The 18806-nt window shown below is 44.9% G+C and overlaps 1 protein-coding gene across 1 annotated transcript in view; it reads left to right on the forward strand.

Moving 5' to 3' along the window:
• The window catches only part of Syne2 (spectrin repeat containing nuclear envelope protein 2), a 273416-nt gene that overhangs the window by 121791 nt on the left and 132819 nt on the right, over window positions 1–18806 (forward strand). Inside the window, exons 47-53 of the mRNA XM_059279392.1 lie at window positions 228–2334; window positions 3881–4203; window positions 6659–6803; window positions 7799–8017; window positions 13845–14110; window positions 15997–16165; window positions 18042–18197. Coding sequence (XP_059135375.1) covers window positions 228–2334; window positions 3881–4203; window positions 6659–6803; window positions 7799–8017; window positions 13845–14110; window positions 15997–16165; window positions 18042–18197 — 3385 coding nt within the window. The remainder of the gene's footprint in view (window positions 1–227; window positions 2335–3880; window positions 4204–6658; window positions 6804–7798; window positions 8018–13844; window positions 14111–15996; window positions 16166–18041; window positions 18198–18806) is intronic.

Below are 18806 nucleotides of genomic sequence, written 5' to 3' on the forward strand. Positions count from 1 at the left end.
TGCATGCAGGCAAAACGCCAATACACATAAAATAAAAATAAATAATTTAGAAAAAAGATTAGGTATCCTTGGTGGAAGAGAAGGGTGGTAATGAAGGGTTTGGATACTGTGGTCTTGGACTGAGCTTGGGAGAAAGGCTTTCCATTTACAAAGCATGTTTCCATGCCTTCTTCCTTTCACCTCACTCTTTCCCCTTTATTTCTTCATTTTTATTCTTTTTTTTCTAGAGGCTCACTAGACAGTGCAACCTATCTGGCCAAAATCAAGAAGTTCCTGGGGTCGGTAGAAAAAGAAAAGAGCTCCTTGAGCAAGCTTTGCATGAAATGGCCACATTTATCCAGCCACCTGAGCGCCGAGGATCAAAAGCTGGTGGAGAGCCAAATGAAGCAACTGGAACATGGGTGGGAACTTGTGGAGCGGCTGGCTCACAAGAAGTGTTTTCAGCAAGCCACGGAGCACAGTGAACTTACCTACCTCCTGCAGAAGGCCCAGGACATCGGCGTTTCTCTGCATCAGCAACAACAGCGCCTACTGCTAAGTCTGAACTCTCCAGGACAGCAGGAGGGGAGCCTGGACATGGTTGCCCCGGCTGCCGAGATCCAGGCAATCAAATACGAATTTTCTGGTTTAAAGCGGCAAGCAGAGCTTCAGATGAAGAGACTTTGGGGAGAAAGGGAAAAGGAAACTCTGGAGGATGCACTGAATAATTTGAATAAGCAACTGGAGGCGCTGGTGCCATTAAACCAAGAGGCAGAAAGTCAGGTTAAGAAGTGTGACCTAAAGAACAGGATAAAGGAGACTCTCTTATGGGTCAAGAACATGTTGGCGGAGCTCACTGCCCCCATCGCCCTCCTTCCCGACGACATCCTTTCTCAGATCAGAAAGTGCAAGTTGATTCACGATGGCATTCTGGGTAAGCAGCAGGCGGTGGAGTTGCTGGTGGAAGAGGTCAGAGGCAGCACTCCCAGCCTCCCAACGAGTGATAGTGATGGTTTAAATACTCTCCTGGAGGATTTACAGAATCAATACCAAGCGCTGCTTTTAAAGTCAACGCAGAGGTCACAGCAGCTAGAGTTGAAGCTGGAAGAAAGAAGCAAATTGTTTGCGATCATAGGAAAGGCTGAGGTGGTGCTTGGACAAAGCGAACCGTTCATGGTCCCCACGCAGGAGAAAGCCGCCGCCACGGAAGCCGAGCTGGAGCGTCGCCAGGCCATCTTGAAGGCGTCCCAGCAGCAACTGAGAGACACGGAGAGTGCCATCTCAGCACACCTTCAGGAACTCACAAGTGCCTACAAGGATGCAAATGTGTTTGAGAGATTATTTCTGGATGACCAGTTAAAAAACCTCAAAACAAGGACCACCCGAACACAAAGATCCATCCAGAGTCATTGTAACGAAGTCGAAGGCAAGATCAGGTGGCTCCGAGAATTTCACGAGAAAGCAGCTGTGCTTCAGAAAGAGGTTGAGAGCATCCAGCTCGGGGAGCTTCTCCCGCTTCCTCAAGAGCCAGCGCCGGATGCTAGAGAGCAACTCTGCCATCTTAAAAACAAGCTGGCTGCTCTTCAAGGCAACATCTCACAAGTGTTGACATCTGAAGAAGTGTTTGACTCCATAGGGCTAGGCTGGGATGGCTCACTGCTTGAGCAGTTACAGACCCAAGTGTCTGAAAGGCGAAGGGAATTGGAAGAAAAAATTAAGCAGCTGGACACATTTTTGATAGCACGTGACAGGTACCAAGCGTTACTAAGTAAGATAAAGGCCATGGATTTGCAAATTAAGGAAAGGGCCAAATCACTGCTGACAGGCCCTAATATGTCACCAGAAAGCACACTGCTCCACGCACAACTTTTGATTCAGAAAATCGAAAAAGCCAAATGCTTGCGTGATGAGGTAATGAAGAAGTTGATTGAAAATGAGGCTTTTGACGACTCATTCAAAGAGAGTGAGATGCTGCAGCTGAAGCTGACTGCAGAAGAAACTGCTGGGCTTCAAGAGGCTCTCCAGAACATGCTGCTAGAATTGCAACCGAAAGGAATGGATGCAAAGGCTTTCCAGGATAAACTGGAACATTCCCTACGTGTTTTAAAGCAAATACAGGCTCGGTTACAGCAGCCTTTGTGTGTAAATTTGGGGACTCAACATATTCAAGATGAGAAGGAGACTTGGGAAGCATTTGGTGAGCAAGTTCGGGCAGAAATGTGTGGTATTAGAGCCATGACTGTTACTGAGGAGCAAAGACAAGACAACCCTTCCGGGACAAGTGGCGTGGAGGCAAAACTGCAGGACCTCGAAGGTCTTCACATGGAGCTGAGCAAAAGCATTGATTTACGCACAGTAAGTTGTCTTTGAAATTGGGTGTTTAAGGCATCACCCTCGCTGGTGGTTCTTTGGCTCCAGGTTATGTCAGTACTTCTGAGGATAGTACAGGTCCTCCGGGAGAATTCTCTGCAGGAAGACAAACTGCTTCCTGAGAGGCCGTGAGCCACTGTATCATGGTGACTCACTCACTCAGCGTTAAACTTCAGTACCTCAGACATTTGAGAAAAGATGCAGAGGACATCGTTGTTTCCCTTGTAAGCCCCATCAAACTCACAAGAAGTTTTGTTTTTCCTTTTGTGATAGTAACAGAATATGGGGTAGAAGTATAGAAGGAAGGGCACCAAATGACGACTAATGTTTTATTTAGAGCTTACGTTATGCTGGGGGATGGGGGTGGCGGCTGCCATCATTATCCTCGGTTAATGGAAAATTGAGGGTTAGCGGTCTAGCTCATTAACAGAATGCTTGTCTAGCATGTGCAAAGCTCCCAGGTTCAGTTCCCAGCACCGAAAAGATAAAGTTGAATCTCAGACGCATGAAGATCTTTCTGGGGGTCTTGGAGCAGTGATGGAATCAGGAAGCAAATTGAGATGTGTCTAAGTCTACAGCCAGCATCCTTAAATTTAAGGTCGACTGGCCAAATCCTGTCCCTAGTGCTTGATTTATAAATAAGCTTTTATTGGGGCACAGCCAGGCCTATTATCTATGTAATGACTGTGGCTGCCTTCTTGCTACAACAGCAGGGTTGAGTAGTTGTTGAGGAACTTGCTGAGTTGTGTTGGAGAACAACTCTAACATACTCCCTGTCACCCTCTGGTAGTCGGCAAGTATCCTGGGCAGGATCCCAGTGTACCAGGAAAGGCGAGCCGGGGCCTTATGTGCCATTGTCTAGCTTCAGCTTCAGTCTGGAGAATGGAAAGTCTCTTTTTACCCAAAGGTAATAGGTGTAAATGCCACAGAAATGTAAAGTGATATGGTAAATCCTTGTGTGCTATTTAAATAGTTTTGTAAGAAATGCCAATTAATTCTAATACTTCTTTTGCCTTTAATAGTTTCAAGAAACACTCTATAACTCACCCCACCCATGAATAATTTGTTTAGAGCTGGGCAGGAAGAGGTCTTTAAATTCACTGGCTGTTTTCCCAAGACTGAGGTATAGGGGCATTCAAAGACGTGCTCGAACTGAAGTTGATGGCAGATACGCTATTCATTTGAAACACAAGAAATCTGGCTTTTGGGCTGTTTTCATTGGTTCATAGATATTAAGGTTATATACATTATATACAATGTTTTCTTTAATTCATAGCCTGGTGCAAGAATTCCAGAGTCAGAATTATGTATCAACTGACAAGATGAAAGAGATGTTATTTTAAATTTAAATTAGATTTCTTAGAAAATGTGACTTTTTTTTATTCTTAGTTACTCATTTTTAAATATTAATGTAAGACTTCCCCTTGTAAGAACAGGCAGTCAGCTCTCATAAGACTCATCATATTTGAGAATAACAAGAATCCCCCAAGTTGGAAAACTGTGTGACTGTGTTTAATCTCCATTTCACCAGAATGTCCTGAATGATGCCTATGAAAACGCATCCCACTATGATGAGATAGTCTCGAGGGCAGTAGGGATCATCAGGTCCCTGGAAGCCATGCTTTTATCGTACAGAGTCGACCTTCACCATCCCAAAGACTCATTGGAGCTGGCGCGCTGTGAGCAAAAGGAATTGCAGTCTGCAGTAACAGACATCCAGAACCTCACTGAGACGCTGGGGACTATCTACAGCCCCGAGGCCAAAGAGCAACTTCAGCGCACTTTTCAAGAACTAGCTTCTAAGAACTCAGCCTTGAAGGCAGTGCTGGAGGCCCAGGAGGCAGAGGACGGAAGGTAGGTGGGCTATCTTAAGGGATCTCTTCAGGCAACAGAAGAGCATTTTCCTTGTCTTTATAATTAATGTGCACATCAGAGAAAGTTTGAATATAAGATAGTTTAAGCCAGGCAGTGGTAGCGCACACCTTTAATCCCAGCACTCAGGAGGCAGAGACAGGCGAATCTCTGTGAGTTCGAGGCTAGCCTGGGCTACAGAGTGAGTTCCAGGAAAGGCGCAAAGCTACACAGAGAAACCCTGTCTCGAAAAAACCAAACCAAAACAAAAAAAAAAAAAAAACACAAAAAAAGAAAGTTTAAAAAGTCACCAAAGAAAACCATGTTAAAAGTTTCATTATGTTTTAATTCTTGTTTAGTATTTGATACATATAATACGATGTATAAAATGTGTAGATAAACCACATTAACTTGAATTCTCTTATGGGCGTCTCCTTCTCCCTTTATTAGGAAACAATAAATGCCCTACGTTTTATATGTACCATTTCTTTTTATTGTATTTTGCTGTGTTTGTGGACTGTACTAATCTTTTCATTCTTTTCTTCTGTAACTCCCTATTTTTCAAGCTCATCACTTTGACTGTAAGGTTTATTCTCCCTCTTGTCTGTAGCACACTTAGCTGCCGATGGACGTTTGAGTTGTTGGCAGTTTCCCGCGTTAAACAGCAGTGCTTCTAGGAACATATTGAAGTGCGGGAGCCTCCCTTGGGTATGTCAGGGTGTGCTAGCCCAGGTCAAAGGGATGCAGTTCCTGCATGAAGTGGCCCTCATTTCCAGCAAACCAGGTACATACGGATAGTCCAGCTGCCCCGCCTCCTACAGATAGTCCAGCTGCCCCGCCTCCTACAGATAGTCCAGCTGCCCCGCCTCTTTGCAAACACTTGATGTTGAATGGTAAGAGAGGGCTGGAAGACGGCTCAGTGTGTAAGACGGCTTGCTTTGTAAACAAGAGGACCTGAGTTCAATTCCCCAGAACCCAGGCAGACAATTGGGCATGGCCTCTCGTGCACCCCAGCTCTACGGGGTCGGCCGGGGGAGATGTAACAAGAGGAACGCTGTCTCAAGGGATAAGAAAGAGAATGATAGAACAGGTCACTAGCTGGCTTCCTTGGCTTTCATACATGCACAGAAGCATGTTCCTCTGTCCACATATGTGTGCATACCTTGTATCCATACAGAGTAAGAGGCTAGCTGTGAGATGATTCAGTCAGTAAAGTGCCCGTCACGTAAGCATGAAGGTCAGAGTTGGTTCACCGTCTACCAATGCAGAGACTGGGTTATAGCTACCCCAGGATCCTTGGAGCTCATTGACAAGCCAACGCGGCCAACTCAACAGCATTAGGTTAAGAGAGAGACTGCCTCGAAAAATAAGATGGAGAGCAAAGAAGCCACCTCACGCTGATGTCTGGCCTTCACATGCCCATGCTGTGTGTGTGTGTGTGCGCGCGCGCGCGCACACACACAGTGTTTTTTATTTATTGTTTTTGCTGTTGTTTGAAACTAGCCTTTTGCCTCAAACTTAAGGCAATCAATCCCCTTGCCTCAGCTTCCTGTGAGAGATTTTATTTTAAGGTATCTATTACAGAATTTTTAATTCTTTTTTATTTTATGAGGGATTAAACTGAAGGTCATACATGTTTTGGGCATGTGCTCTACCGTTAAACTACACCCCCCCAAAAAAAAACAAAAAAAAAAAACTACACCCCAACTCCCCCCAAATAGAATTTTAAATTATTCTCAGTGGATGATTTAGGCAGAACCTACTTAGTTAATGTAATTGTATGGTGTTTTTAAAAATACATCACAGTTAAATATGAATTATCCCACTTTCATTTTTTTGCTGTATAACATTAGTCCTTTTCCTCCTTGTAACAAATATTTTATGATTGTATCACAATCCATATATAAAATTCTGTGATGACTTGTTACTTAACCTTGTTTTTTGTTAGATATAGGGTTTTTTTTCCTGTTTTAATCAATACTCTTGTGTGTAAAAGTCTTTTACTATGCAAATGAGTTTATCCTGATTCTGGTAAATTCCTTATATTTGAGATACACTCCCTAAAATAAGCAATTGAAGAAATGAATCAAAATGTAGACATTTTTAAGATTACATGGCTTTCTTCCAGAATTCAACTCACTTACAGCTCAATAGTAATACATAAAAAATCTCAAACTCTCAAGTTTTTCTCCTCTCTCTCATTCCCTCCCTCTCTCCCTCTCTCTCTCTCTCTCTCTCTCTCTCTCTCTCTCTCTCTCTCTCTCTCTCTCTCTCACTTAGTGTTTGTTTTGAGGGCAACTGTATCTGACTGTTTAAACCCATCTATAGGTGCCTTGAATGGCAAAAAAAAAAAAAAAAAAAAAAGCATCCCCTCCTTTCTTTATGTGTTGAATGTGTTGGGGGTAAGTTAATGAGAAATAAAATTTAATATTTTTTTTTTTCCTAACTGCCTCTTCAGGTGCCTAGAGAATTACAAACGCTATGGAAAAATGAAAGAGGACATTTGCTCTCGGCTCAGGAAAATGGAGACAGATCTCGGACAGTCCATGTCCCCATGGCCCAGGTCTTACAAAGAAGCTCTGGGGCGCCTGGATCAGAGCAAGGTAACACTGTCAGTCTGCAGGCGGTCTGCGTGAAGCCCTAGGAGAGCAAGCGGGTGGCAGCAGCAGAGGGCACAGCCCTGCTGTAAGCCACAGAAATCTTCAAACACCCACAAGAAGTGTCCCCACCGGGGGGCCGAGGCCGGAGATGAGGGGATGATTCTGACCCCTTCGGTTGATTGGCTTTTCAGTCCTCCCCTCCCCCGCAGTGTCTTGCCCCCTAGACCACCTTTCTGACCCCTCCTTCCCTTTCCTGATGTTTTGAGGTGTGGTACTGGGTAGATGCAGTCACTGCATCCGTCAAATTTTGATCACGTTCTATACTGTTACTAAGCTATGTATTTATTCGAGACAGTCTCCTGTGTCCCAAGTCCCTCCTGCTCTGCCCCTCACCTCTCCTTAGTGTTGCAGTCACAGGCATGAGCCTCCGTGCCTGGTTGTACTTTCGTTTCATTTTGTTTATTTTTGTAAACACGGTAAGCAAGCACTCTAGGACTTGGATACATCCCCAGCTTGTGAAACAGTTCTGGGTTTTGCTTATTCTCATCTGTTAGAATTTGTGGTGCTTTGCTGTTATACTTTAGGTTTCTTATTCACATATTTATTTATTTTTGAGACAAAGTTGCTACATAGCCTAGGCCGATCATGAACCTGTAGTCACCCTGCCTTTGCCTCCTGGGTGCTGGGATTAAAGGCATGAGCAAGCCATCACTCCTGGCTTGTCATTTTGATTTGGGTGAGGCCCTTCATCTACTGAAAAGAAACTGAAACAAATCAAGAACTCGTAAATGGGCCAGGTGGTAGTGGCACACATCTTTAATCCCAGCACTCAGGAGGCGGGGGCAAGAGGATCTCTGAGTTCGAGACCAGCCAGGACTACCTCATGAGATGTACCATTGGAAAAAAAAAATCCTTAACTGTGCCAGATTTAAGAGTGATATTTCAGAAAAAAAAAAAATCATAGACCGTTTGTCCATCCTGTCGCTTTTCTCTTTAAGGCCCTGACATCAAGTGTCCTGTCAATCAAAGAAGACTTGGTGAACCTCCGTCAGGTCCTCAGACACCTGAGTTGCAGGTGCACAGAGAGTGAGGGTGCCTGTGTGCGCCTCGTGGCCTCTGCCCTGTGGGAGAAGTGGCTGAGTGTGCTGGAAGCTGCCAGAGGGTGGCAGCAGTGGTGTGGGGAGCTGAAGAGGGAGTGGAAGTTCATCAGTGAGGAGGTGAGTCCTCGATTTTCCACACGCGAACCCTGGGCTTCCAGTGAGAGGCTGGCGCCCCTTCGTTTCGTCCCTGTTCCTTCGTTTGTACGTCAGATGGACATGGCTTGTGAACGTCTGTACAAGTCAGGTCTGGCCAAAGCCTCAGGGAAATTCTTCAGCTTCTTTCATAGTAGTGGTCGTTCTTTTAGGGATCCTGTAACTCTCCCTGGAGTCCATGTTCTTCTTCTACCTTTACATGGTTCGGGAATCAAACTCAGGTCTCCGTGCTTGTGCAGCGAGCACCATCGCCCGCTGAGCCGGCTCCTCAGCCCTCAGATAATTCTTATTAAAAAGGTGGCCGCTTGCTGAGCGAAGCTTCAAAACCTTCATTGAGAGGATGAGTTCATCCTTAAAAATAACTGTCTTCGCCTTCGTTACACGAAAGGTTAGAACTGGGTAATGTGCGTGATAACTGACTAAATTGGAAATCAACTCCAATTGTTAACTATGGAAATTAGTTAGGATTGTTAAGTGTGGGCCTAAAACTGTGAAATATGCTGATTTCTGAAAACTGTCTCAAAGAAGACCTCTCTGGCATGTGCCAGTCACAGATGATAGCTTCGTCGCGGTTTAGGACTTATATATATTAAGAAAGAAAATAAAAAATCACATGACATCATAGTATTTGCTAATCTTTCCACAGTGCTGGGGATAAACGAAGTACAAATCAGAATATAAGTTGAAAATTCTCTTTTCTTCATTTCAAAATTTCTGGTGGATTTTCTGAAGATGGAAATGTAGCGAGTCCATACTCAATTGGCGGGAGACCGCCTGTGCTCAACACTACCCAGTTAACCTCCTTAGAACTTAATATTCTTGAAATCGGGGTCATTTCATTGGTGCCGGTGGTGCTTAATCAGTGAACAACAGTCCCTTGGATGTTCAAACTCTAAGAAACTCTGTCAGTTATGTTATTGTTCGGGCTGCCAGCTTACCCACAATAACACCACACTGCACTGAGAAACCAGTTTAGACCTATGCTTCCCAGATCCTTGTGCTTTCCGTAGGAGGTAACTATCATTACCATTTGATAGATAGGGAAACTGAGGCACTGACTGATTTTTTTTTTTTAAGTAGTGGCCCAAGCGTGCCAACTGCAGACTGACCGTGTGGCAAGGCCCTGTGGACTGTGGCTGGAGTTGGAGTCTTCTTTACCGTTATAACCTGGCGGCCAAGCTAGGCTTTGAACCCAGTGCACTCAGTAGATACTTGTTGAGGGAGAGTGTTTCTTCAGATCCAAACCTAGGCTGATTCTAAACACTTTTCTGGTTTGTCACACTGCTGTTTTATATCCATTTGAAGTCCTATCTTGCTAAGTTAAATCTTATTCATTTAATTCTAATTACTCAAACAAACATTAGACCAGAATCTCATCAAAGTGAAGTTCTTTGTAGACAAAGACTCCTGTAGCCCAGGCTCACCACCAACTTGTTGTGTCGCTGAGGAGGACCTTGGTCAACCTTTCTGTCCTTTCCTCCCAAGTGCTGGGATTACAGATTTGTGTCACCACACCTGGTTTATGCTGTGCTGGAGCCAGGGCTCTGTTCATGGCACAAGCATTCTACCAGCTGAGCTCCATGTCCAGCCCAGCAAATTGTATTCTTCAAAGGCCAGCACGAATAAAAACATGTAGTAACAGTAATACAGCTACTGAAGTGAGGACTCACACAGTGCCTGGCTTAGGTCTATGGATTATGTTTGCATCCGAGTGATGGGCGATCCTCAGCCAGACTGCCAAGCCATCTTCATGGGAGCAGCTATGCGTCTTTGCCAGCATCCATTGCTGTTGTACCTGCCAGAGTGTTGAAATTCCCTCCTTAGAAGGAAAAGGTGTGGACTGTTGACATTCCTGCCTGGAAGGAGCAGGTGGGGAGGGTCATTGAACCCATGCTAGAGCATCCAGCCACGCCTTCCAGCCCTTTCGGTGTTTTTCTGCCCTAATTGCTTGTGCCCTCTGGGCCTAGGGGAGGAGCTAGAGTGTATAGGCTGGAGGACACTAGGGGAAGGGACTCCATCTGTGTGCCGATCCTGAAGACTTTCCAGGATGGGCTGCTTTGGGGTCATCCAGGCACCTGTCAATCACTCGTCATGCACACTCTGTAAGTAAGCCCAGATAAACGCATTGGGTCCCCAGGGCGAACTTCTGTGGAATTGTACTTTGGTTTGTGATTAGGACTTTAGGAGGAAGGGGTTTGCCTTAGAACTTTAGGTAGAAGGGGTAGATGTTCGCATCCCCCCCTCTCCAGAGGAAGAGTTTTAGCAACAATACATGAAGTCAACAGGACTCAGCGATGTTGAGTAACTTGCCCAAATTCACAAGTGATAAGATTCCAACTTACACACTGTGTTTAATCACTGAGCTACTAGGTTATGTGATATCTGTGTATGTCTATTGATGTGATTGTATCAGTATAGATGTGGATGCATGTGTTGCTGGAGATAAAACCAAGGGCTTTGTGCATGCTAGCAAGCACTCTGCCACTGAACTACATCCCCAGCCTGTAGTATGATCTTGATTCAGCTCTTATTCATTCACTAACAATGGCCCGATTCCTATATCCACATAAGACCTATGCATGCAAGATTCTGCCAGCACTGTTGGTGCCTTTCTCTGTGTCGCTGTGATAAAAATACTCTGACAGAAGCTACTTAAGGGAGGAAAGGTTGACTTGGGCTCAGAGTACAAGAGGACAGTCTGTCATGGCTCCTGATGGCAGGAGCTGGAGGAAGGTGACGTCTGTCTGTAGTCAGGAAGGGGACTGTGATGAATGCTGGTGCTCGGCTGGATTCCTTCTTTCTTCAGTCCAGGACCTCAGCCCGGGGAATGGTGCCACTTAGTGAGGTGGGACCCCCCACCTCAATTAACTAAAGTAATCAAGCTGATTCCTCACAAGTATGCCCAGAACCTTGTCTCTTCCATGCTTCTAGATCCTGTCAAGTTGACAGTCAATATTGACCATCTAATATGTAACAATTTCTGTTTTTAAACTATTGTAATAGAACTATTCATTATCTTTATGGACGAGACACTTTGAGTAGGCAGATTTTTAAAAACTTAAATATTCATTTTATAAATTTCCAAATCAAAAGTCAATTTACCTTTTGATTTAACTTTTTTTCTCTTTCACATAACACCTTATTTTTTTTTAGACAGAATGTAATGAACTTGATATCATTATTGATACCCTAGTTAGCTTCAGCTGTCAACTTTACACAGCCTAGAGTCATCTGAGTAAACCTCAATGGAGGAATTTTCTAGATCAGAGTGGCCTGTGATGATGTCTGCAAGGGATGGTCTTGACTGGTAATTGACTTGCTGTGGGCCTGGGCTATATCAGAAAGCCAGCTGAGCATGAGCCTGGGAGTGATCCAGAGGGTGAGCGAGGAAGCAGCTTACATCCCTGCCAGCTTCCTTCAGTGATGGACTATGGTCCTAGGAGTGTAAGACGAAGTAAACCTTTTCCTTCCCCAGGTTGCTGTTGGTCAGAGTGTTTATATCACAGCAACAGAAAGCAAGAACAACTGACTTCTGGAATAATGGTTTTGTGTGTCGGTGGTCATGATGTGCTGGGGCAAAGTCATTTCTTTAGAGATGACGGGAACGGGAAGCTGGCTCCTGCTTCTCATACTGTTCTCATGCCTTTTCCTCATTCAGACCTACTTCTTCAGGTCCCAAGATTTTCATGCTCCTTTACTCTGTGTATGTGTGTGTGTGTGTGTGTGTGTGTGTGTGTGTGTGTGTGTGTGTGTGTTAAAACTATAGTTTTTGGTCCTCTTCACCTCTACAATGAACCTTAAATTTATAAAGAGGTTTTTTTAGGATTTTATGTCCTAGGAAAGTCACCAAAGGATAGAGACTTTTCCAAGGCAAAGGACCAGTACATAACCTTTATGCTGTCTGTTTTCCTGACTTGGGGGCTTTCTTTAACAATTTAGTCTGAAGTTTGTTGAGTTTCGATTAATGCATGTAGTTGTGTGACTACCAACAAAATAAAAATGTAGGATATTCCCATCACCACTGAAGATTCCCTCCTGCGCTTTGTGTTCATTTTTACCCCTGAGCAGGATTCTCTTGGGTCATGGACGACCGTCACCCATTCACAAATGGAACATTTGCCTGGTATGAGCCGTCCATTCTCTCTCAGGTTCTCCCTGACATTCTCCAGCCTTACAGCAGTTTTGCAGCTGAGACTGGGCTTGCCAGCAGGTGGTGTAATTTTGGAAAGGGGCGCCAGTTCACAGGAAGGAGAGATGAAACAGAAAGGGCCTGAGCTGTTGGCTGTTTTATGCTCTCTGGAGTCACGGTCATTGCGTCTGTTCATTTGTGGTCATCGCACTCGGGCATGGCTGCAGCCAGTGAAATCCCACTAAGTTCTGGATGACAGGCAAGGCTCTTTGGACCCCAGTAATTTTAGAAACCTTAGGTCTACCGTCAGTCTCCTGTCAGTATTGCAGTTCCTTTGTTGGCATACTGGTTTTAAGCCAGAAGGTGTGAAATGGTCTATCCTAACAACTAGTTCAAGGTAGCTGCCTACCTGGGAACCAGGTTTGAGATAACAGGAAGCACATACTCAGGAAGCTGAGTTTTTTTAGGGAGGGAACAGTCTCCCTCTGTACCCAGTATATTATAGTAACCAGGGATCCCACTAGATCCTAGAACCCAAGTGGCAGGGTAGCAGATGCCACAGCCTATTCCTAATGCTTTGGCTCATCTTTCCCAGCATGCGTTAGAAACATTGTTGACAACAGATTTGAACAATAATCTTAAGTATAACATATATTACTTCCACGATCCAGGAAGCCCCATCCCCTGGTATCTCTCTTTGTTAGCCATTGAGAAATGGTCAACCAACTTGACCTTCACACTGGTGAAGAAGCATGCCTTAGACTTGGGGACCCTGGAAGCTTATAATGATTGATGTTGGGGCTCTTGCATTTTCATAGGTTTAATTTCTCACCCTCTGTTACATCCAGGGCCTCGCTCACCATTTCCGAGTAGCATGATATTATAAGTACAGCTGTCTGATGTGGTATTTTATAGTGACGAGAGTTGGCACATTGAGAAGGAGGGCAATGAAGGGGATGGACACAGGGCTTGGGGATGGGGATGGTGGTGCAGAGGACCGACCATCTGATTCAGGAGCCTCCAAGGCTGTCTCCCGTGTCTTTATCCTGAGTCCAGGGCCAGTGGAATTCCTAGTTTCTAGGTAGGTGTTGTAATAAGTTACATATTTCCAAGTTTCCTACATACCAGCGGTGGATAAACACAACTGCTTCGGTGATCCCAATGGCTCTCCCTTTGGAACACGTCAGTTCATAACGAACTGCCAGGCTTAGCCTTCCAGCATGATGCAGGCATTCAGAGGGCAAGAAAAGAGGCTTGCAGAAAAATTTCCACATCCAACAGTAGCCCAGCCTCTGTGCTAGAAGTGGTGTGGTGGGGCCAGCCCAGCCACCTCATGTAGATCTCCTGTCGACACTGCTCAAAACACCAGAAGCCTCCAGGAGAAATAAATCACTTTGTTCAATAGCCTTTCCCACAGCCCATTCATAAAAGCATTTCCTCATCTGAATCCCATGTCTACATGGGCAGTAGCTGGGAGCTACAGGATTTTTGATCATCGAGGACTAATGTTCCCAGCTGTATTGTAACAAATGATGACTTTGAACCAGGATACGGCATTAGGAATGCTTTAAAGAGAGGGTTTACAAAAGCTGTGCTGGCCAAGGTAGATTTCACAGCTCAAAATCTCCATGCTTTTCTCCCTGTTACCATTCATTTAATTAGATTGAACGAGAAGCAATCATTTTAGAGAATCTTCAGGAGGACCTTCCAGAAATTTCCAAAACAAAGGACTCCGCTCCCACAGAGGAACTCTGTCAGCTCTTGGACTCTCTGTGCCAGCATGAGGAGAGCGTGGAGAAGCAGCTGCTGCTGCTGGCCCTGCTTCTTCAGCGCATAACGAGTATCCAGAACATTCCTCAAGGCACGGAGACCGTGGAAACCATCCCAGCACTTCAAGAGATTAGGTCTATGCAAGAACGGTGCAACAGGTGAGATGTATAAAGAGATTATGGAGGAGGTGGTCTGGATGGTTTCTGTTCAAAGTTAGAGAACATAAGAAATGGTGGAGAATGGTAAATGCCACAACAGAGTCAGAACCGATGGGTACACAGGGGAAAGACAAGATGGATAATTAATGGAAACATACACATTGTCCATTTTTTATTACTTAGTGTGACTAGCTCGCCAACTTCTTAGTAATACCTATTGCCTACAGGAAATTTCAAGAATGGGAAATTATAAAGACGGAACGTGTCTCTTTTAATCTTGCCGTGCAGCGGAGAACACTGCCAACCACCCTTTTCTTGTTTTACACTGTGATTATTGAGATTATAGTTTTTATGCTGTTTTGTATTCGGCCTAATTGTTTATCAGCAGATTGTTTTTGTCTCCTGTGCCACTGACTGTCGATTTAAAAACATAGTCTATGATGTTGCCGTGTCACGGTATGTTTAACCAAACTCCTTCAAATGTCTTGTGAATTTTGTGTAGTTCAATTGTGTTGATTGTAAAAGCCCGGGCAGTGGATCTGCCCATTGCAGGAGGAGAGCGACAGTTTTTCTCTCCATTCTCAGTCACTGAACATCTCCGACTGATGCTCGGAGGTTTTCTTTCCCTGCACCCACTAAACATTTCTCAGCTGACACCCACTGGAGCCTCTGCAGTTCCGTTCCGACATGATCCACCTGCCCAGCTTTTACACTTGGAGCACACAGTTTCCCCAAGCTGTCCCTGCTTCAGCAGCCACCGTTGGCTGTCACCCGTACTTCTGACCGCATGGCTGTTGGGACTTCCCCCAAAACTCTCTTTAGTAGCTGGCAGCACTCAAGGAACCACGTAGATTTGCTGATTTATCAGCAGAAGGTATAATAAAGGATACAGATGAAGAAGAACGTGGAAAAGATGTGTGGGTCAAGGGGGCGTAAGAATGGGACCGCTTCCCTGTCCTCTACAACAACTGACGCTGTGGTTACTTCTCTTGTTCAGCAACCCAGGCACTCTGACCCTGTCTGTTTCCATGCTTCTGAGGCTGCATTACTTAGGGTGGTTAAACCATTGACTAATAGTGGTCAACTTAGCCTTCAGTCCCAATCCCCTGTCTATGGGTTGAGAGGGTGGTAGTTGGAAAGCGTGGTGCAGATAGTCCCAGCCCTCCAATCACATGGTTAGTTCTCACCCCATGAGGCTCTCCAGGAGCTCGCCAAGAGACAAGCTCTTAGTGCAAGAGTTCCATCTTGGGAATGAGGCCTAGGGCCAAATGTCAGATCAGATTTTCAGCCGTGTTTGGTGGCACACACCTGTAATCACAGCATTTATGGGGAGAGACAGGATTGCTGCAAGTTCAAGGCTAGCTAGGGCTACATAGTGAAGTGATTCCGTTGTGTTCTTCTTGTAAGGAAATCAAGAGCTCCATCTCAGATCTGGAGGGCGGAGACCAAGTATAGATTTCTGTTGTGTTATCACATGACAGACCAAATAGTTCTTGGGAAAGACCCCCATCACACACACACACACACACACACACACACACACACACACACACACACACACAATTGCTTCTTTGGGAAATGGGTCAGCTGAAGAGAAATGGATTGGTGAAGGATGTCTGTTCTAAAGAGCCCACCTGTGGCTGGTGACCCATGTCACTTCCTTTGGGATCTGGAACCCCCTGGGATAGAGAAGCTAGAGATGGTAGTTGGAATATGCAGAGAGGACACTTAGGGACAAAAGTTTTGGGGATGCAGTTGATTGGCTGTATTTGATGGGTGTTTGACAATTGGTATATTAATCAATACAAACTGGTACTTTCCTCCTAGGGCGGAAAATGACCTTTGGTGAATTCTTTAGAGAGCTCTGTTCTGATGCTTTATTCCAGGCTTCTTCAGGCAGCTCAGAAGAATAAGGACTTGGTCCAGACTGAAATCCAGGCACGGCATTCTTTCGAAAAGGAATTAACTGATGTGAAGCATTCATTTGAACAGATCTCAACTTCCTTCCAAGACTTGGCATTGGAAGGCCATCCAGAAAGGGCAGAACAGCTGGAGGTAAGCAAGGGAAGAATGAGTGTAAGTGGCTGAAACTGGTCCACAGTCTTCTTTCAAGTCCTGGGCAGAGATAACCCATTAGCTAGAGTTGGAGCGGTATCTGGGGAGACAGGGGGGTTGGGGCACACTGTGCAGTCAGAGCAGGATGAACATGGTTGGAACAGGAAGTGGAAAGGAGCCACACTGGGACACAGGTCACTCTGAACTATGTAGCCCTATTTTTAACCATATTTGAAGTATGTTTGGTGGTCAGAGACCATAGCCCACATATGAGGAATATGCTAGACTGTTTCTTTTGTTTGGACATGGTGTCTCAGCTCTGAGAGACGCTGTGTCTACCCTGAGGGTCACTTTGAGAGTTGATTTCTTCAGAGTGACCTCTCATCCTATTTTTAGTCCAAAAATGACTTGGGGAACTTAAAAATTTTTTTAATTTAAGTTTTAAAGATTTACTTATTTTAATATTTTATGTATATGAGTGGTTTGCCTAAATGTGTGTATGTGCACCACATGCGTGCCTGGTGCCTGTGGCTGTTAGAAGGGGGTGTTGGATGCCCTGGAACTGGAGTAATGGATGGTTGTGAGCCACCATGTGGGTGCTAGGAACCAAACCTGGGTCCTCTGCAAGAGGAATAAATGCTCTTAACCATCGAGCCTTCTCTCAGCCCCTCTTTACTTTTTATGTATGTGTGTGTGTGTGTGCTTGCCTGAGGAGACCAGAAGAGACTGTTGGAGCTCCTGGAACCAGAGTCGCATTTGGCTGTGAGCTGCCATATAGGTGCCGGAAACGGAACCTGGGTCCTCTCTTAGAGCAACCAGTGCTTGTAACCACCCAACGGTGTCCCCAGCCCTGACTCTGGGAGCTTTATGCAAAAGTCTCATGCTCTTGGGAACCACAGAGCCCTTGGTTATCTGTTGAAAAGGGAAACCCACTGTCACCCTCAGAAGTGTTCTCTGTGTGTAGCTGTGAACTAAGACCTGCTATCAGGTCTAGCCTGGGTAGAAAGAACAGGATGCAGCCCCGCCCCACCAGTGGCCACACCACATTGTCCTTTCCTTCTCTAGGCGTGTCAGTCAGCTGAGGATGGCGACACAGAGCAGGGTCTAACATCACAGGTTTAGAGTGGGGACTACTCCTTGGGGCTGGGACTCTGAGTGCCGCTTAACAGTCACTAGAGCTAAAGGACACAAAAGCCCAGGGAAGTCAATAAGTAGTTTTCCATTCGATCTTTGGGAAACTTTCCCAAACAGATGAGTTTCTCCTTTATAATTACTGCGGGAGAGCGCAGGTCAGATTCTGTTTCTAGGCCACAAGCAATGGACCATTTGTTCACAACGCTTTTATCTCCTGAAACCTACATTCTTTACCAGGAACTGGAACCCTCCCTTTTGAAAAGGACTGGGGCTCTGCCTGGCCGTCTAATTACGTGAAACAGACACTTTCGCTCCAAGCACGGGGGCTCCCAGTGGCCTTGACTCATTATGGTGATACTGTAGGAAGAAGTAGAAATAGCAACAAGTTAATAGCAACACGGAAAAGCCTGCTTTGAAACTTCTGGCCGCTTGTGGCTTTTTAGCCAACAGGTAGCAACTGAGACGCAGTCGATCCTAGAGGTGCTGGAGGGGCTAAGGCCTCTCTGCCACAATAGTCTGACACCACGAAGGGCGATCAAGTTCAATTCTTACAAATTAGAAAGCATCATCTGACTAAGCCCTGGGGCTTAATCTGCTTGTATCAATAGGAAGGTTTTGTCATGTAAAGTTGGCTTATTTAAGTCGAGAGGACCCTGGAAAGCGGCATTCGATTTTTTTTTTTTTTAAAGGCTAGACTTTTTCCCAGGTCCTGTAAGTACTGAGAGTCTGTTGATGGTTTTAGGAGCTGCGAAGCGTTCTTCAGAAAGGCAAGCTGACTTTGGAGAAGGTCATGGAAAAATTACGCATCAAGTATTCCGAAATGTACAGCATAGTCCCCGCGGAGATCGAATCCCAGGTGGAAGAATGCAGGAAGGCTCTGGAAGATGCAGATGAGAAGGTGATGGTGATGTATGTGTGTGTGTGGTGCTGTTGTTGATGGGTTGCATGGATGGAAATGAGGATACCCTTTGATGTCACTTGTCATTTTCCTGGTCGCTGCTCTGCCTGGTTTTATGGAGCTCATGTATTGAGTAATGAGATAAAGGTGCTTGAAGTAAATTGCATAGATAACAGAATTTCAGACCATCTTTATTCTCATCAGTTGTCTTAGATGCTTCTATTTTAATAGTTTGTGTTATCTTTTACTTGGCTTATTATTATTATTATTATTATTATTATTATTATTATTATTATTGTTTTAAATTATTATTTATTCTAAAAAATCTTTTTAAAATGAGGACATGTATAATGTTTTGCTGTAAAAGTATTCCCCAAAACGTCTTGAAAGAACAGCTAAGGGCAGTCGGAATACCAATTTCATTGCTTACTCAAAATAGCATTTGGCATGTGGTGTCTGTTTAATGGTGATGTCGATGGAATTCTCACAAAGCATCCTGGGCAAAGCTTTTTGCCTCAGAGTCCAGGTCTGAAGAGAGGCTGTGAATTGTCCCATTGTGCTGGAAACGTGGGCGCTCAGCAAGACAGTTTTATTAGGCAGCTTAGACCA

The sequence above is a fragment of the Peromyscus eremicus genome, chromosome 14 (assembly GCF_949786415.1).
Source record: "Peromyscus eremicus chromosome 14, PerEre_H2_v1, whole genome shotgun sequence".
NCBI lineage: Eukaryota > Metazoa > Chordata > Mammalia > Rodentia > Cricetidae > Peromyscus > Peromyscus eremicus.